At 31.0% G+C, this 21,675-nt stretch overlaps 1 protein-coding gene and 1 non-coding gene across 2 annotated transcripts; one reads left to right on the top strand and one right to left on the bottom strand.

Annotated features, from left to right (window-relative positions):
- Window positions 1-1,360: 1,360 nt before the first annotated feature.
- LOC145954022 (small nucleolar RNA R71) lies at window positions 1,361-1,466 on the bottom strand. Its single transcript, XR_014431233.1, has one exon. It is a non-coding gene; the product is annotated as a small nucleolar RNA R71 (small nucleolar RNA).
- A 9,171-nt stretch (window positions 1,467-10,637) lies between these two features.
- On the top strand, window positions 10,638-18,427 carry LOC109818724 (carboxylesterase 1). The gene is made up of 2 exons (XM_020384249.3): window positions 10,638-11,188; window positions 17,885-18,427. The coding sequence occupies exons 1-2, from the start codon at window positions 10,681-10,683 to the stop codon at window positions 18,343-18,345; spliced, it is 969 nt and encodes a 322-aa protein (XP_020239838.2). The 5' UTR covers window positions 10,638-10,680; the 3' UTR covers window positions 18,346-18,427.
- The last annotated feature ends 3,248 nt before the right edge of the window (window positions 18,428-21,675 follow it).

The raw sequence follows: 21,675 nt of genomic DNA, 5'->3' as shown, positions 1-21,675 counted from the left end.
GGTTCGATGTAACTACTAACTCTTCTCCTTCTTAAATATATGCATTTTAATCTCATTATTTGTGTATGATTCTTTACTTAATGCTTATATCGGCTTGATCACCCGTTGTATGAATTTTTGGTTTTTGAATCCAGTTGGAAAACGTTTTTGAAAACCCGAACTGAATCTTGCACCTAATCAATTCTTGTTCTAGGGATAGACTTGATTTGGTTAGTCACATTGTTCAAGTTCTTGTTCTTAATGCGAAGTGTTGAACTCAAAACATAGAGGAATCATGTTTTGAGCTTAATGACTTTAGGATTCAACCTTGAGGAATCTTGTTGGATTACTTAATGAACGTGGAAATAATGGAATTAGAATAGCATTTATTTTAAGAAGATCTATGAGTTAGCAAGTGCTTCCGAACCAATCCTTGTTTCTTAATCATTGTCCTTTTTACATTTGTTTTATTGTGTTGTTTTAATCTATTTTCACTCATCTACAATTTGAACATCATTTTCTTAGAAATCATTAGAGTAAGAATTACTAATCACTCAAATCCCTGAGGACGATCTTTAAATACTACTTCGAAACTTGGTTCACTTGCCAAGTGATAGGTTTGCGAAAAATCCCATCAAGTTTCTGGCGCCGTTGCCGGGGATTTGGTGCTAATTAGTAATTTTTAATCTTGTGATTTTGCAATTGTGTAGATAATCCATTTTGTGAATAGCTACAATATAGAGATATTTGTCTTGTTGTGTTTTGTGGATTCACCTTCCTGTGCAGACTTCTTGGAATTGTATGCGAGGGAAAACTCCAGCTGAAGAATTACATTTTGATCCTGAAATTGAAAGAACAGCAAGGAGGAATAATAACAGAACACGAAGGCTGAGACAGTTAGAGAGAATCCTAGAACAACAGCAGGATTTTCCAAGTTCTTCTACTTCATCAAATCAACCAATGGCTGAAGACGGAACAGGAAATAATAATGGTGGAAATGGACCAACTAGGCCTCCCAGAAGGACCCTAGGTGATTATGCACAACAACAGGGTCCTAGACATTTCTCTAGCATTGCAGCTCCAAACACTTCTAGAGCCATGGAGATGAAACCTGCCTTCCTTACCTTGGTTAGCTCACAACAATTTGCTGGCCTTGATCATGAAGACCCATACTCACACCTATCAAATTTCTATGAGTTATGTGGAACTATGGGAATTCCTAAGGCTGATGAGGAAGCTGTATATTTGAGGTTGTTTCCATTTTCTTTGACAGGAAAAGCTAAAGTTTGGTTACAATCTCACCCAAATCAAAGTTTGACAAGCTGGGGTGATGTGGAAAATAAGTTTGTAAACCGATTCTATCCTTCATCCAAGTATATTAAGGCCAAGTCAGAAATCACTACTTTCAGGCAAGGTGTAGATGAGCCATTTTGTGAAGCCTGGGAGAGATTTAAGTCATTGCTCAGAAAATGTCCTAACCATGGGTTTGAAGATATAGCTCAACTTAATTTCTTTGTCAATGGAATCAAACCTGAGGTGAAGATGTTATTGGATGCAGCAGCTGGTGGAACCATGATGACCGTGAGTCCAGAAGAGGCCACTCAAATTATAGAGTCTTTAGCATCTTCTGATCAACAAGCAGAGCATGGAAGACATCAATCTCATAGAAGAGGAGTTCTTGATCTTAACACTAATGATGCAATCCTTGCTCAGAACAAACTGTTATCTCAACAAATTGAAGCATTGACTAAGCAGATGGCCAAGATTCCACAACAGCTTCATGCTATTGCTTCTTTTTCAACCCAACAAAATCCTTCTTTAAAGTGTGATTTTTGTGGTGGAGATCATCCCAATGCTCACTGCTCTGAAATTCCAAATGAAGAAGAGGTCAACTATGTGGGGAACCAACAACAAGGAGGTAATTTTAATTCCCGTAATTATAGCACTAACAATTATATGCAGGGAAATCAAGGTTGGAGAAGCAACAATAACAACCAAGGTTATGGATGGAGGAATGAAGCTGGACCATCCAATAGGCCACCACCACAACAACAACAGCAACACCAGCCAGCTTATCCTTCTATGCATGAAAGAACCAGCAAATTGGAGGATACTCTGAACCAGTTCATGCAGGTGTCTATGAATAACCAGAAAAATACTGAAGCTTCCATCAAGAATTTGGAGGTACAGGTGGGTCAGCTAGCTAAACAATTAGCTGACATGTCTGGAGGACCATTTTCAGCCAATACCATGACCAACCCCAAGGAGTATTGCCAAGCTATAACAACAAGAAGTGGGAAGGTAGTTGGTGAAGATGTTGGAGTGAGTGAGAACAATGAGGATGCTGAGAATGAGGGAGAAAATAATGAATTGAAGGAGGTTGAGGAAGAGATTGAGAAGAATGAGGAAGAAAACAATAAGAGTGAGATTATAAATAGTGAAAAACAAAAAGAGAAAAATGGAGTTGAGAAGGAGAAAAAGAAAAAGAAGGGAAAGGAGGTAATTTCCACTGTTCCTATTCAAAACTTACCTTACTCTCATGCTCCTTCCAAGAAAGAAAAAGAAAGACAGTTCTTGAGATTTCTGGATATCATAAAAAAGCTCCAGATTAATATTCCTTTCACTGAAGCCATGGAGCAAATGCCCACATATGCTAGGTTCATGAAGGAATTGTTAACCAAGAAGAGAAGAATTCTTGAAGAGGAGACTGTGGAGCTTGAGGCAGGTTGCAGTGCTATTATACAAAAGTCTCTACCTCAGAAGTCCAGAGATCCAGGCAGTTTCACTCTCCCTGTGTCAATTGGTAATCTGTCAGTGGGTAAGGCACTCTTAGATCTTGGAGCTAGTATTAATTTGATGCCTTTATCCATGTTGAAAAAGATAGGAGAAGTGGAAGTGAGACCTACAAGAATGACCTTGCAGTTGGCAGACAGATCTATCAAGATTCCACATGGTATAGTGGAAGATATGATTGTAAAGGTTGACAAGTTCATGTTCCCAGTTGATTTTGTAGTGATGGACATGGAAGAAGATGTGGAGGTTCCATTGATTCTGGGCAGACCCTTTATGAAGACAGCTCGAGTTCTCATTGACATGGATGAAGGAAAGCTGAAAGTGAGGGTCCAAGATGAGGAAGTGAGTTTCAATGTATTTGAAACAACAAAGTTTCCAAAAGGTCACAAAGATTGCTTCAGAATTGATGCATTAAATGATATGTACTTAGAAACTCAAAATGATTTCAAGAGCTCATTGCCACTAGAGAAGGCTTTGCTTATCTCTAATGAAGAATTGGAAAAAGTCATTGGTAAAGCTTGTCATCTACAATTGGAATTGGAACATAAAGCATTTTGGGCTTTGAAGGCCTTGAATTATGATTTGAAGGCAGCAAGAGAGAAAAGAAAGCTTCAATTGCATGAATGGGAAGAAAGAAGATTGAAAGCTTATGAGTCTTTTAAGTCTTACAAGCACAAAGCCAAGATATACCATGCCAAGAAGATTCTGAACAGGAACTTCCAACCTGGCCAACAAGTATTATTGTTCAATTCCAGGTTGAAACTTTTCCATGGGAAGCTCAACTCTAAGTGGTCAGGTCTTTTCTCAAATAAATCTGTCAAATCATGTAGAGCCATTGAACTTGAAGATCCTGGCTCTAGAAGGACTTGGCTAGTTAATGGTCAGAGGCTCAAGCATTATTTGGGTGGTGAGGTGGAGAGATTCACTACCAGCACACATTTGAAGGAGCCATGAACAAACAGGATTGTCAAGCTAAAGACATTAAATTAGCACGTTCTTATTTTGATTTCTATTTTTAGATTCCCAATTTAGTTTGAATAGTAAGTAATTAAGAGTTTTTGTTCATAGAATTGCTTGATATCAGTATGAATGTTGCTTGATGATTTGCATGATTGTGTTTTGCTAATTTCATATCTTGGTTACTACTTGTTGTGTTATTTAGGCTTCATGAGTAAATGATATGGTAGTATCAATGCATGTTTGAATGTATGATATTCATGTGTCATTGCATATCTTATATTTTGTGTGTCATGTTAGTTGCACTTGGTTAATTGTGTGATTGTTTGTGTTAATTATGAGTTCATTATAGCTGTTAAAAATGTGGGAGTGTAGGAACAAGTTTTAGAGAGGTTGAGAGCTATGAAAGAGTGAAAAAGGAAGTAAAAATATGAAGTTTTAAGTCTCAGGGCTGCAGCCCTCATCCAAAGCTGCAGCGGATTTAGCAGAAAAACTTGAAAAAAAATTTTTCTGATATGAGGGCTCAAGCCCCGGATCCAAGGCTCAAGCCTTAATTTTCTGTTTCACATCCAGGGGTCCAGAGCTGCAGCCCTCATTCACGGCTGCAGCGGTAACTCTCTGCCAAGCTCCACATGAGAGCAAAAAAAAAAAAAAAAAAAAAAAAAAAAAAAAAAAAAACGCAGCTGCAGCTCTGATTTCCAAGCCCAAGCTCAATATCTCTGCCACCATTGTAGCTGCAGCTCCAAAAACCGTGGCTGCAGCCCCAGGTTCAAATGCCCAAAATTTTTAAGTGATTTTAAGACCCATTTTCCACTTCCAAGCTACGAATACACTTCTCTTCACTCTCTTTTCATGTTCTCAACCTCTAAACCCTTCCACACTCTCTTATACTCCCACTCTCTTCTCATGAGTCTCTCTTGTTGGTAGGAGATTAATGAAATATTTCATAGTTCTCTTCTCCTTCAAATCACACTAAAAAGGTAAATTTTTTTCATAGATTTTTCTCCTCTAGTTACATGCGATTCTTTCAAATTTCTTCTTCCTCTTGAAGCACAATGTGATTTTTAAATTGTAATTTCTCAAAAGAACTCTTGAATTGTTGAAGTGAATGAAACACTTTGTTTGCTTAAAAAAAAAATGCTTATTTAAGGTGCATGCAAAGTGTTTGTGGAAATGTTTGCAAGAACACCATGTGAAATTCAACTCCATGTTAATTTTTGGCACATTAATCTTTGCTTTTTGACGTGCATATCATCCACATGGTTAATTGTGCTTGAAATAAACTGAAACAGGAAGTCTCTATCCATGGCCTACTTTAGAAACCCTTGTTGACCAAATTTTATGGCCTAGGGACAGTCCTATATACTTAGGAGGGGGTGGAGTGCAACAGTCAGGAGTTCATAGTGCACAACTTGCTGCTGAGCATGGACAGGAAGAGGAAGTTGAGAGAGATGAAGAAGCAGAGGAAGAAGAGGAAGGAGAAGAAGAGGAATCCGAGTCAGAGGATTTTTGAGACAGACTGTGGAGAAAAGTTCATTTTAATTTTTTGCAATTTTAAATTTTAGTATTTAAATATTATGGTGGTTTATTGCTAGCTTGTTCAGTTTAAACTATCTGTTTGTTTTGTGTTAGTTATGGTTTTATGTGTTGGATGTTATAATTATGCATGTGTTGTTTTGGCTTGTGGTGCTTAGGTCAAGTACTAATAAACGTTTGGGGTTTTTGTGGAAAGTCACTAGTTTGTGAATAATCACTGACTATTGAAACACTCAGTTCTTTTTGAAAGACAAGTCAAGTTGTTTCAAATCAGCAAGAAGAAAACTTTCATCTTTAAATTCACCGAAAAAAAAAGTGTTGTTAATACTCATCTTTTGGTTACACTCTATCATTTATGCATAATCTTAGAATTCATGAGCATCTCTTTAACTTGACATGAAAGGTCAGTGGTTGGATTTATTGAGCCAAGCCAGTGAGTGAGAACACCCAATACATACACTTATATGTTTGAGAGTCACCATCATAGCATATGTGTTTGCATTGTTTGATTCTTGAAATTGTTGCTCTTGTAAGAAGTGATGGAAAAGATCAAGGCATTATGTTGTTCATATTGAAGATCTGTTGAGCCTATAACCAAACAGCTAACCTTCATTTGAGAAAAATCTTTGTTTGAAACCCATTTGAGCATTACCCTTTATCCAACCTTTAAGCCTATACCAATCATAAATTCCTCACCCTAACCAAACCTTAGAGAGCATGATGAAAATGATTGTGGGTTAAGTTGGGGGGAGTGAAAATTGTCAAAGGTTGAAGAAAAAGAAAAGAAATACCATGTTGTGAAGTGTTAAAGTGAGAATTACCTCTTTAATGTTATCATTGTAATGTACAATTTCATTCAAAATAGCTCAAAAAAATCATGTTTCTTTGTTAACCAAGCCCCATTACAACTATCAAAAGACCTTGTGATCCTTCATCTTCTTTTCAAGAATGGTAATGGAGAGATGATATCAATGCTTATGTTCATAGAAATGATGTGTGTAGTTGAGAGAAACACTCACCCAAGGAGAGATACACTAGTGAGGAGTATTTATTCAATCACTGATTCATAATGCTCAAGTTTGTGATTTGATTTGTGAATTCTTTGATTAAGTATGTTTGAAAATGTGGCACCTCAAGTGAGTAGGAATTAATTTGATGAAGGTGAATTAATTGATGACTTATTCTCTTGTTGATATAAAAGCAATTTGTGAATTAGAAAGTGTTGTCAATTTGTAGTCATAGTGGAACCTTTGTTTGGGGACAAACAAATGAGTAAGTTGGGGGGAGTTGATAAGTGCTCAAATTGCATATTTTTATGCTTAATTTGGCACTTATTTTGGATGAGATATAAGTAATTTTGGTTATGTTTGACCCTCCAAATAGATGAACTAAGATTAATCTAAGGAGTTACAAGAGTGTAGTTTCTTTGGCTAAAAATATTTCCTTTTTGTGTAGGTTTTGATGAAATTGGAAATCCAAGGCTATAGCCCCAAAACCAGAGCTGCAGCCATGAAGCATGAACCAAAAAGAAGTGTTCCAGAGAGTTGGAGCTGCAGCCCCCATTCCAGAGCTGCAGCCTTGGAGCTTTGTGCGTATATGGACCAATTCCAGAGAGTTGGAGCTGCAGCCCCCATTCCAGAGCTGCAGCCTTGAAGCCTTGTGCGTATGGAAACCAATTCCAGAGAGTTGGAGCTGCAGCCCCCATTCCAGAGCTGCAGCCTTGAAGCCTTGTGCGTATGGAAACCAATTCCAGAGAGTTGGAGCTGCAGCCCCCATTCCAGAGCTGCAGCCTTGAAGCCTTGTGCGTATGGAAACCAATTCCAGAGAGTTGGAGCTGCAGCCCCCATTCCAGAGCTGCAGCCTTGAAGCCTTGTGCGTATGGAAACCAATTCCAGAGAGTTGGAGCTGCAGCCCCCATTCCAGAGCTGCAGCCTTGAAGCCTTGTGCGTATGGAAACCAATTCCAGAGAGTTGGAGCTGCAGCCCCCATTCCAGAGCTGCAGCCTTGAAGCCTTGTGCGTATGGAAACACTTCCAGAGCTGCAGCCCCCATTCCAGAGCTGCAGCCTTGGGTTAAAAATCCCAACTTTTCCTTGGACAGAACATATGTGGGGCCCAAAATTAAGGAGAAAAATAGTGGGGGACAAAAATTAAGGAAAGAAACAAGAAGCACATGAGCACTAAATTAAAAAGAAAGACAAGGGGCCTTAAATTAAGGAGAAACAAACAAGGAAAAAGGGAAAAATAATTAGTGGTTTTCCACTAATTGAACCACTAATGGAGGCTACAGCTAGACATCCACTAGGCTACAGCTAGAGACCAATTGGAGGGGGCAAGTGTTCTTTTTAGTAACACACAGATTGGGGGGCTATGGCATACACACGTAGGAGGAGCTCCCAAAACCTCTGTTTTTCATCTGCAACTTTGTACTCTCTTATGGAATTTGCTGCAGAATTTGTAATGGCCATGAGTGGCTAATTTCATTGAGGATTGGTTCGATGTAACTACTAACTCTTCTCCTTCTTAAATATATGCATTTTAATCTCATTATTTGTGTATGATTCTTTACTTAATGCTTATATCGGCTTGATCACCCGTTGTATGAATTTTTGGTTTTTGAATCCAGTTGGAAAACGTTTTTGAAAACCCGAACTGAATCTTGCACCTAATCAATTCTTGTTCTAGGGATAGACTTGATTTGGTTAGTCACATTGTTCAAGTTCTTGTTCTTAATGTGAAGTGTTGAACTCAAAACATAGAGGAATCATGTTTTGAGCTTAATGACTTTAGGATTCAACCTTGAGGAATCTTGTTGGATTACTTAATGAACGTGGAAATAATGGAATTAGAATAGCATTTATTTTAAGAAGATCTATGAGTTAGCAAGTGCTTCCGAACCAATCCTTGTTTCTTAATCATTGTCCTTTTTACATTTGTTTTATTGTGTTGTTTTAATCTATTTTCACTCATCTACAATTTGAACATCATTTTCTTAGAAATCATTAGAGTAAGAATTACTAATCACTCAAATCCCTGAGGACGATCTTTAAATACTACTTCGAAACTTGGTTCACTTGCCAAGTGATAGGTTTGCGAAAAATCCCATCAGATCACAAACAACATTATCAACTTTCTGTCACCTTGACGCTTAGTGTGGTTTCTGCGATCAGAACTCTACAGATATGCGATTTTGCACATTTTGTATCCAAATTATTGATCTCTTCGGACAATCGATAAAAATGTTCTAAATCATACGAGAAACATTTAAAACAATACAATTTACTCATACAATTACATCTTCAAACAATCTTCTCTTATATCTACCAATGCATTCCATTAGATTTTCCATAAGAATGCATAGAGATCTCAAATCATACAATTACAATTCGAAAACTGAAATTATTCATTCATTAAAGCAATTCATACAATTAATTACATACAAGAAGGACAATAGATGAAACAAACACAATTGGAGAAAATTCCTCATACATGAGCATATAACAAACATAGGATTGAGGGTCAATCCCACTACCCAACATACATTTCCACACCTAGAGCGAGATTTCTCACTCCCCCTTACCTTGTTGAGCAGAAAAAAGATGAATGGTTAAATTTGGCGTGGTTTCCTCCTCCTTCAAGTTCTCCGAGCTTTAAAGCGCATACGTGTAAAGTGAAAACCTAAAATCTAATCTACTCTCTCTCTTCTAAAAACTTAACCTCCCTTTAACCCTTTAGTAAAAAATATTTTAACCATGATTATCTTTTTCTTTTTCTCAAATATTAAAACTTTAATTAAATAATATATCCAATAAACATATTTCTTCCAATCTAAATAATTATAATAAAATACAATATTTAATAATTAACAAATATATAATTTTCAACACAATTATAACTAAAATAAAATATATAAATAATTACAATAAAACACATAATTTTCTCCAAATACTTATTATAACAAAATATCATAAGAATACATAATTCTCTAATAAATATTATACAAAATAATTTTTATAAATATTTATTATTTAATTAAAATACTCATAATTATTAAAAATCTCTAAAATATTTTATTGAACTCATTTAATTGATTAAAAAAATTATAAGAAATTAATCCCCATAAATAAAAAAATAAATATTAATTAAATTATTATATTAATAGAAAATTTGAGATATTACATGTAGTAGGGAGCTACTACCCATATCTACTATGCTGACATCTCTAATTTGAGAGACCTACTCATTATTTAATGTCTAAATTTAAGAGAAATTTAATACAAGAATTAATGCCATTAATGTATAAATTGAATTTGATAACGTAACATTAATCATTTTAATACTTTAGAATGAAAATTATAAAAAATTATGAGAATCATTAATAATAAATTTAATATAAATATATACCTCTAATAATAAAAAAGATAAATTACACATTCTAAAAATTTTATACTTAAACAACAATTAATTCATAAAAAAAAATAGTGAATTTTCCAAACCAGAACGACGTTTATGCAAAGTATCAAACAGGACTCAAATCACGTTTTTTTAATGCGAAGACTTCCGAGTAATTTCTAATCATACACGAGTTACGACACATGACAGATCCACTTTAGGTGGCATGAGGACAGGCTGGAACTGGATATATCCCCACAAGATTTTTAATTTTTTTTAATATATGTATATAGATATAAATTGTTTACATTATTTAGTATACAATTAAAAAAATATTTTATAACAGAATTATAACCATTAATTTATATTGACCTCGTTAGGTAGATAAATATTATAATTTTAATTTAATCATTAATTTTCAATTAATAACTATTTTCTTAGCCAGTATTTCATAATCACTCGAAGGGTTAGATTGTCTCCCAAATTAAATCTCAAACTACTATAGTTGATGTACTGCATTGAAAATAATATAATTTTAATCTCGAATTTTCACATCATTTTGATATAAGAAATGGTTGAATATAATTTATAAGAATATTGGAGAGTAATTATATATATATATATATTTATTTATTTATTTATTTCAATAATATATTTATTTAAATTTATTCTGTTTAATAACTTATATTTTATATTAAATTTTAGTGATTTAACTGTTAAATTTAAAATTTTTAATATATAAATTAATTTTATAAAATTTTAAAATTATTTAAATTAACAGACAATCATAAAATTATTTTATATAATAATTTGAATTAATAAAATAAAATATCAAATAATTTAAAAAAAATAATTAAACTGTTAAAATTTAAAGTAAAATAAGAATTATTAAACATTATAAATTTAAATAAATTTATTTTTAAAATAATCAAATCTATATATATATATATATATATGTTCCGTAGTGACTCTCATTATAAACCAAACCAAATTAAGGTATATCCATATCCCGTGTGAACTCCACCATGTCGAATCAAAGCGTTGACCCCTATCAGCACCTTGGATTCCTCCGCAACCGCGACGGCACCGTCACGCGATTAAACGACGGCGTTCCGCGCACCGAGGCCTCTTCGGATCCCTCTCTACCCATTCCAGTTCTGACGAAAGACCTAACCATGAACCAAAGAAACAACACCTGGCTTCGCCTATTCCTGCCCCGAATAGCACTCTCCTCTCCCAACAAGCTTCCTCTCATTATTTTCTTTCACGGTAGCGGCTTCGTGGTGATGAGTGCGGCTACGTCCATGTTCCATGATTTCTGCGTCCAAATGGCCAACATCACCGAGGCCGTCGTGGCCTCCGTCGACTACCGCCTCGCGCCAGAGCACCGTCTCCCGGCGGCGTACGACGACGGCGTGGAAGCGCTGCGGTGGATCCGAAGGAGCGACGAAGAGTGGTTGACGCAATATGTGGACTACTCAAAGTGTTATCTTATGGGGAATAGCGCTGGGGCCACTCTCGCTTATCATGCAGGTTAGCTGTTCAACACTCGAGAATTATTAATTTTTGTTAATTAATTGATTAGAGTTCTTGTTTTATTATTATATTGGTTGTATGGAGTAAATGTTTTGACTTTTGCGAGTCATAATTATAAATGGTAAATTAAATTAAATTATTAATTTTTTAAATTTGAATTACAATTAATAATAATTAATTTTTAAATTTATTTAGGATTGAAGTTTTTTTTTATATCCTTCATGAATTATTAACTCAATTTTCTATGCATTTATATATAACTAACATTAAATATAAAAATTACTTAAATTAAATAGTATATTTAGAATAAAACAAATTTGCGATAAAATTATTTAAAAATAACCACATTAATTATTTTTTTGATCTTTATAATTAGGACTGAAGGTTATTAAAGAGAAATGTTAGAAATTAAGTATCTTAACTTAGTGGTTGTAAGATTTGGACATGGAGGGTCAACCTAGTGCAACCAAGTTTGCTTCCTAGTTGTGTTGAAATAATATTTCGTAAACAAAAGTCACGTTTCACAAGCAATTAGTCCTTAGTTGTCCGTTTTAGGATACTGCATGAATCATATCCATGGATAAAAGAAAAGAGAGGTGTTAGAAACACTTTCTCTAATACACTCTTTAATTGATAGATGGATATATATTGGAAAAAAAAAATTGATGATCTCGCATCCTATTTATTGATGAAAACTGTTAGAGAAATGATCATTGTATCTTCTTCACTAGTCTCCTTGATGCTCCCTATCTTCTTCCATGGTGAATCCATGCTTCAAAATCAAAAATGATGATGGAGATGAGAGATGGAGGCACGCCACTTCCAAGGTGGAAGATAAGCAAGAATGGAAGACCTTGCCACAAGGAGGAATTTCTTGATAAAAGGTCTTAAGAAAAAATGTCTCTAAGAGGGAACTAAGACTTTTAGAAAAGAGAATGTTATTCAAGTAGCCTCATATAACTTAAGAGGGGGGTGAATTAAGTTTTTCAAATTTTCCTCTTATAAAAATTTTCCCAATTACTTTCTTACAAATTCAATTCTTTAGATAAATTTATAAGTAAAGAATGAATGATGATGCAAACTATTCTTGTAAGTCTTACAAGACTTGAATCCTCCAACACCTTGGAACTCCCTTTCCTTGTGTTGAGATTCAAAAATCAACAAGGAGAAAAACCCTTTCTCCTTCACAAATCCAATGATCAATTTCGAATTACAGAATAACTCTCTTTTAAGAGTAGATATACACTTTTATGATCTTAATGAACTCTTTTAGAATAATGCAAATGAATTTGGCCAAGATGTTTTTGTATATGAATTTTTCATAATAGAGTTTGTAACCTTCTTCTGAAAATTTATAGGTATTTATAAACAATTATTTCTTAGGTTGTGTCTTTCCATGAAGAGTTGTAACTCTTTATAATTTTTCAGAAAAGATACTCTGGTAATCGATTACAAGACTTGGTAATCGATTACAACAGTTTTTAAGTTCGAAATGTTTGAAATGTTGTATCATTTAAATTCAAATCTTGAAGTTTCATCTTCTGGTAATCGATTACAAGGTTTGGTAATCGATTACCAGAACACATTTTGTATTCTGAATTTGAACTTTGAAGTTTTCTTGTTCTGGTAATCAATTACAAGGTCTGGTAAAGGATTACCAGAACACATTTTTGCATTGTTTCAAAAAAATTTATGTAAAAAACTTCATATCAATCATTTCTTTCACAAATCTCTTTTAAGAAATGATTTGAACTATTCTTTAAAGCTTTTGTTAAGTCTTTTGAAAACATTTTTACTTACTTTCAAAAGATTTAAAACTTGCTTAAATTTAAAGAGATTAATTTGACATTTTTGAAAACTTATTCTCAAGGCCAAGCATACTTGCAATTCTAAAAGATTCTTTTACATTTTTAGCTAAATTGACAAGACTTATCTATGTAATACTTGAGATCTTGTTCTTACATCAACTTGCTTTAACTCAACCTTGATTCTTTATAATCACTTTGGCATCATCAAAACATTTGTGCATATTTTCTTCCATAGAGAAAACTCAAGTTTCAATCTCATAAATGCTCAAAAGTGACAAACAAAGCTAGGCTACAAGTATATATAGGGTTTAATAGCTTGTGGTGCAAGTTAAGCTAACCTAGGTTATTCCAAGGTAACTTGAACTCAAAAACACTAATCCTAGTTCAAATTCAAAATTCAGCCAAACTCCCTCCAAATATCACTATCTTATATCTATAATGGTCAATGAGACCTTGCCATGTAGACAAGTAAAGAAAATGTGACTCGTGTCATTATCCTAAATCTAAAAGAGCCAATGAGAATTTTTCATGTGTACAAGCATGTTTGCTATGACTAGACAAAGCTATGTGACTTGTTGGCCACTTGGATGAACTTGGAGACATGTGGTCCCCACATGTATTGGAAGTCCAAGCCACTTGCTTGAGCAAGTGGATGCCCAAAACATGGGCCCAAATAAATGGTTGTTAGTCCATCCAAGCCCAATCAACATGACTTATAATAGTTGCACTCTTTCTAAACTACTATTTACATCCCTAAAATAAAAACAATTACAATGACAAAAATTTCTATACTACTTGACCAAAATACAAGGTCAAAAATAAAAGAAAAATATTTACAAAGAAAAATACACACAAAGAGAAAATGGACTAAGAGAAAACTCCTCTTGTATCCTCCTTGACATTGTCCTTGTGATAGGTATAATGCTAGACAAAATGTCATCATTTATTGATTCTCTCTTCTAATTTTGTAATTTTTAATTATTTCTAACCAATAAGAGAAATTATACCATGAGTAGTGTGTTAAAGACTATGTTGTTTACACTCCTATATATTAAATGTTTTAAGATACTTTAAAGTATGAATTTAATAAATTTGATGCTTTAAAGAATAATTTTATCACATATTCATATTTGTAATTATATAGATTTAAATATATTTTTACTTCCTAAGTTTTGATTTTAATTCTGATAAAAGTTTATGTTCTCATCTCTTAACAAAAAACTCAAATTATTACCTTTAGTTCTAATTATAAGCAAAAAAATAGGATTTTTTTTATTATGAACAATAATCATTAATTTTTAAAGTTATTCAAAGTATAATTTATTTTATACTCTTAGTTGTTAACTCTTTTCTTATACATTCACTTATAACTAACATTAAATATAGAACAACTACTTAAAATAAAAGGGCATTTTTGGAATAAACTTAGAAATTATGAAAAAAATTAATTAAAAACAACCCGTTGAATTACTTTCTCTTGATCTAGATGATTTTTCCTATATTACTTATAATTAGGATCGAAGGTAATATTATTTTTAGTCTATATTATTATTTGACACTTATTAATTACCTATGTGCTTAATAAAAGTTAAGTAATTATTTTAAGTAACACCTATTGATATTAACTAGTTTGTAGACCCGTGTGATGCACGAAAATATGAATATATTAATTAATATAAATTTATTTTAAAATACATAGGTTATTTTTTGAATCTAACATTAAGTTGCGACGAATAAAGATGATTTAATAATTAGTAGTTTGAAACCAAAAAATAAACGTGATTTTGGAACATATGCAAAATATATAAAATTAATCAAACAAATAGCTAACAAGATAAATTATTATGAAATCAATTCCTTAAAAAAATGTCTTATATCTTATTATACCTCCTTACAAGATGTGCTCTAATTATAGTACAAATAATAAATTCACATCTATTCTTAATCATTAATTGTTTAAAAAGAAATACTGAATAAATACGAACCCAAGGGAAAATAACACTACAACAAAAGGAGGGGGCATAGATTGCAGTTGCACAGAATCCAATGAAGTTCTCAAATTGTAGTTCTCAAAGCAATTCTCAAATTATTATCATAATATCTATCTTTTACTCTATACATGTTCTTTGATGAAGCACCATTCAACACAAAATGAGCAAAGCCTGAGTTGACAATCTTTTCTTTGGATTCTGCTCGCTATCCTTAATGGCAAAGACTTTTGCAAGAAACACAATCCATTATCTATAAGCAGCATAATAAATAACCTTTTGCACATAAACTATTTCAAATCTTAGTGCTTTTCATCTCTTCAATTGCATTTCCAAAATACGATCCTAGCATCCTCATGTTCATTTTACTACCCATAACCACCAATATGTTACACACACACAAAATCAAATTGTAAAAGTATTTGATAACCTCAATTGTGTGATCATAGGTAACTCAATCTATAAAATCTCAATAACCTAACCAAACAAATTACAAGCTCAAATTCAACAAAAACAAACCTAAAAAATCTTTAAAATAAAAATGAAATACATTTTTTTTACTTAATGGAATGATATATATTACCTTCTTTCACGCTTTTCACCGATTGTTATCTTCTTCATCCTCTACCACTTATGACTTCACCCACAAATAAGCAATAGCCTTCCATTAGCCTTTGGAGTTTAAGCAATGATGACTTATAATGATTGAAGTTAATGACATCATATTCTCTCTTTTTTTAACATAAGTTCGCACTCAAATAATATACAATGAAATACATATAAAAAATCAAAAATAATACAAGTAGTTTTAGTAAAAAATGAAGAGGGGGTTAAACAAAGGTTATTTTGGTTTGTTTATGGTTGGTATGTATAGTTTGATTGAAAAGAGAAAAAGGTGAATGGACAAGAAGTTTGAGAGTTAAAGATGCATAATGTAAATGAGTGTAAGTTAAATGCATATCAGGAACATTAATGCATGAAATGAACATATGGAAAATGAGTCTTATTTACATGAAATCAAAGGACTCTTTCATATAAATTATAGAATTGAAAGAGATGATCCTTTAAGAAAATATATGCTTTTGGGAAGGAGTAATCTTCTCGTGCAAAGATTTACTACAAATGTCATTATGATTTCATTGTTAAATATCAAGCATGTATGAATAATTTTTCTGATTAATGAGATTATGTGAGAAGAAAAATGATTGTGTGATTACATAATTATACGTATTTATAATTAGAAAATCAACCTCACATTAGAGGAATGATTTTAAAAGGAAGAGGAATAGATGCTTAGTAAATTGCATAGGATTAATTTTCAAAGATAGCAATTAATTTTAAATAGATAGTAAAGACTTAATAAATGTGTCTCGATGTGTATAGGCGTGTAATAAATAGATAAAAGTGGAAAAGATAAATGAGAATAATTAAAAATAGAAGAGCGAAAAAATATTATGTGAGAACTTCTTCACTATATATATATATATATATATATATATATATATATATATATATATATATATATATATATATATATATATATATATATATATATATATATTACATTATCACAATGTGATATTTAAAAAGAAATGGATCTAGAAAATAAATATTATTTATTTGTCTTAAAAATAAATTTTAAAAACAAAGAGAGAATGATTTCAAATTTTATATATATAAAGAAAAGTATCAGATTTAAAATCAAAAATCATTTTTTTATAAAGGCTAAAAATATGTTCAAGACTATATTTATAGTTGTTTTAATTTTCTTTTAAATTACTGGTTTTACAAATTCAAAATTCAATTAATATTTTTTCACCTTTATTTTTCTTTAATGATTTTTATAATGATTTAAAATAAAAATATTTTACTTTAAAATTATAATAGTTTATGTTTCTTATATGTTCTTTAATATGTGTGAAACTTCTTAAACCCGGTATATATGAAAGATAGAATTAATATTTAAATATTTTATATTTATTAAATTTAATAATTTAATAATTTTTCATTTTAATATAATAAATATTTTAATCATTCTCAATAGCGACAAAGAAAAGGATGTTAACAAAGGCCTTTTCTTTTACTTACAAATTTAAAAGAAAAAGATTAAATATTCAAACATGTCAAAAATTATAATTTTAATTGAAGCAATTATTACTAGATTTTAATTCTTTAATATTTTTTTTTCTTACATTTGTTAAAATGTTACTATATATTGAATAAACAGGCTATTTTGTAATATTTTTTTAAAAAAATCTCATTATAGATAGAATAACATTTTTTATTTCAATATTATTTTTTTCAATTGTTTTCAAAATTAAAGTCCTATATTGAATAAAAAAGTATCATATAGGTCATTTTGTAACATTTTTTTTGAAAAATGTTACTATAATTGCCTTTAAAACCAAAGTCACACATCAAGTAAAAAAAAAGTATATTTCACTCATCTCTAATTGTTACTTATAATTAAAGTCCCACGTCGAATAGATGAATGACTCATAAAGAATATATATAATCATATAGTTATACTTAAAATAAATAAACTTTGATATTTTATATATAATTAGTGGTGACTAATTAAGAATGTCTTTAATCTTCTCTTAAAATGTTTAATTAAAATTAATTATCATTTTATAAAGTTAATAAAATCTTAGCAACATTATTAAAATGGTACATAAATATTACATAATATTTGAAAAATGTTGCCTAATTATGTAAAAATATTATTAAAAGTCTTTAGTAACATAAACTATATATAACATTTGATAATATGTTACTAAAGCAAATTAGTAGCATTTATACACAGTTAATAAATAATATTTTTTAAATGTTATTAAAAGTTATTTGTGTTGCAAAGAATTAATGTTGAAAGTGTCATGATACTTTCTTCTCTACAGGCCTACGTGCAACTGAAGAGGTGAATGACCTTGAGCCACTCAAGATCCAAGGGTTGATATTGCGTCAGCCATTCTTTGGTGGAACGCAGAGGAGTGTGTCAGAGTTAAGACTCGAGAATAATCCAGTAATTCCATTGTGTGTTACTGATTTGATGTGGGAGTTGGCACTGCCAATTGGTGCTGATCGTGACCATGAATATTGCAATCCATGGTCAGGGAATGGGGTTCAGAAATTTGATAAACTGAAGGAGCTTGGGTGGAGGGTATTGGTGAGTGGAAATGGTGAAGACCTGCTTGTGGATCGTGAGATAGAGCTAGCACAATTGATGGAAGAAAAAGGGGTGCAAGTGGTGAAGGACTTTGTAGAAGATGGGTCTCATGGAGTTGAAATTTTTTACCCATCCAAAGCAAACAAATTCATTGCCTTAGTCAAAGATTTCATTTACATGATTGATGCTTAGTAAAAATTGCTAGTGTCGTAACATGTTACTTTGGAGGAAGATATTATTGTTGATAAACTTTTATTTATTATTAATTGTTCAACACACTTTGTGTTTTTATTAAAAATAAATTTAAAATTAAAATTAAGTAATAAAAATATGCTAATTTAATTAGTATTACAAGTAGTATAAACTTTAAAGTTTTAAATTTGGTAGAAGTATTAATTTTATTTAAATTTTTTTATTAATAAAAAAGTATAATGATCTACTAAATATAAATATTAAAGTGATTACTAAAAGTGATATCCTATTTTATATTAATATAATTATAAAAATTAACCACTTATTATAAATAATAATTTGTACAAAATTATCTTATATTATCTGTCTATTACATGTTGCTAAATATGATAGTTGGAATTAACATAATAGTAATGTTAAAACACTATTATTATGGTTGCAATGAATATTAATTGGAGTATCCATTTCATGCATATTAGATATTTCTGAATTAGATAAAGAAGAAAGAAATAGTTGAAAAATGACTTAAAAAAGAAAGAAAGTAGAAATATAGGTGTTTAATTAAAAAGAAATAGGTGAGAAATGAGTAAGAAATAAAATATATATAAAAAGATGAGAGAAAAATAAATAAGGAAATGTGATCTATCACCTTTTAATTTTTCACTTTTTTATTTTTCTTCAATGAAGCAACCTAATTTATTTTTGCTCTTATATTATTATTATTTTTACTTTATTTTTTATTCATTTCTCGTTAATCGAAGAAATTATAAATGGCATAATTTCATTTAATTAAGATGATTTCATCTATTGTACTTTTGATATCGTTAGAAACGGTGATAACTTTTTTTTAATTCGAAGCATTTTATTATGTGTCACTATAACACAAATAAATTTTAGTAACATCTAAAAAAATGTTACTTAATTGTGTATAAATATTACTAATTTGTTTTAGTAATATATTATCAAATGTTGTATATAATTCATGTTGTTAAAGACTTTTAATAACATTTTTACACAATTAGGCAACATTTTTCAAATGTTTTCAAAGTAGTATTTTTGTAACATTTTAATGATGTTGCTAAGTTTTTGTTAACTTTATAAAATGATAATTTAATTTAATTTAAATATTAAATTGAATTATTATATTATTATTATATTTTTATATATCCTAAACTCCTAGGAGTTCTTTAAAAAAAGATTAAAGAAATTCTTAATTAATCACCACTAATTATATATAAAATATCAAAGTTTATTTATCTTAAGTATAACTTTATGATTATATATAATCTTTATGAGTCATTCATGTATTCGATGTAGAACTTTAATTACGGGTAACAATTAAAGATGAGAGAAATATTTTTTTTTACTAGATGTGAGATTTTGATTTTAGAAGCAATTATAGTAACATTTTTCAAAAAAAAATGTAGCAAAATAACTTATGTGACATTTTTTTACTCGATTTGAGACTTTGATTTTTAAAAACAACTAAAAAAAATAATATTGAAATAAAAAATGTTACACTATTTATAGTGATATTTTTTTAAAAAGAATGTTGCAAAATAACCTATTTATTCAACATATAGTAATATTTTAACAAATATAAGAAAGAAAGTGTTGCTAAAGAATTAAAATCTAGTAGTGTGTTTCTGATCCAATTTTATTTAATTTAACTTGTACAAATTGTTTTTTTTTTATTTTGCTGTCAATATTTTTCATTGTCTTACTCATTTTTAAATTCAGTTTTTGTAAATATTTTGATATAACTTGTTTCAATTAGTTTAATGCCGGTTCTCAGGGTATTCATCAATATATTAATTGAGTGCTAGCTCCAATTTTTATTTCACCAATTCTACTCTTGACTTGTGTTAAAATGAACTCAAGTTATCCAATTCGATTTCTCTTCCCTTTTTTCTTGTAATACTTAATTATGTGTGTATTACATCACTTACTAAACGCCACTTTTTTTTTTTTATTATGGAGACAACATGATCACATCAACTCCCCAAACCTAAATCACTAGATTCATTAAGGATTAGATGTTCATTTCACATTTGGACTTACTTAATTTTAGAAATATGAAAGCTATTTAGTAAGAATAAAAATTCCATTAATTGAATGACACAGAGAGAAGAGAAGCAGAAAATTTGTAAAAATGTGTAACTGTTTCTTATTGCTTTATAGTGGAGTAAAGACACTTATAACAAACTAACCATCCGAGAGTCAGTTTTACAGCTGCTCTCTTTACAGTTCACTCACATACCCCATCACAAACCTAAGTTGGGTGAGCAACAGAGGATAGCTCAACAACTTTGAGTTTGTCTCTCAAAAGTAAAAATCTAGCAGATTGATAAGGGTTTTGTTAAAGCATCAGCCCATTGATCTTGAGCTGGAACATGCTGAACACTGAGTTGCTTGGCAAGAATTTTCTTTCAAACAAAAAAAAAGGATTGATCTCTATATGTTTGGTCCTAGAATGAAGAACAAGGTTGTGAGATAAAGAGACTGTGCTTTGATTGCCACATTAGATAACTGGGTAGAGAAAGGAATTCCTAATTCATGAAGAAGAGTTTCAATCCATAGCACTTCAACAGTTGCTTGAGCCAAACTTTGATATTCAGCCTTGGTACTTGATGTAGTAACTACATGTTGTTTTCTAGACCACCATGATGAGATTAGATTAGGTCCAAAAAAGATAGTTGCACCAAATGTTGACCTTCTGTCATCAAGATCAGGAACCTAATCAGCATCACAAAATGCATGGAGCTGAAATGTTTGATGAGTTCCAACAACCTTAAGGTGTAAACCATGATTCAATGTACCTTTAAGATACCTTAAAATCCTTTTTACTGCATTCCAATGACTCTCAAGAGGATTGGGCATAAACTGGTAGACTTTATTGACAACAAAACTTATTTTAGGTCTAGTTATTATGACATATTGCAGTACTCCAACAACTGACCTGTAGAAGGTAGAATTAGTCATCGTATCAGACCCATGCTTAGATAGCTTGGAACTAGAAACCTTAGGAGTTGAAATAGGTTTGGCTTCAAGCATGTTGGTTTTTTGAAGAAGGTCACGAATATTTTTGCTCTACGTGAGGAGAATAAAGCCATTTTGTTGGTGTTTGACCTTTATTCCCAAAAAGTAATCCAACTTTCCAAGATGCTTTAGAGAAAATATAGCATTAAGTTGACAAATAAGGTGTTGAGTAAACTAAGATGAAATTCCATTGATGATAATATCATCTACATAGACTGAAAGATAGACAACATTGTTATTTATGTGATAAATAAAAAGAGAAGGATTACATTTGCTAGCCTTAAACCCAAA

The sequence above is a fragment of the Cajanus cajan genome, chromosome 1, assembly GCF_000230855.2.
Source record: "Cajanus cajan strain Asha chromosome 1, NIPB_CcT2T_4, whole genome shotgun sequence".
Classification (NCBI taxonomy): domain Eukaryota; kingdom Viridiplantae; phylum Streptophyta; class Magnoliopsida; order Fabales; family Fabaceae; genus Cajanus; species Cajanus cajan.
This window is presented reverse-complemented; position numbering and strand designations above follow the sequence as displayed.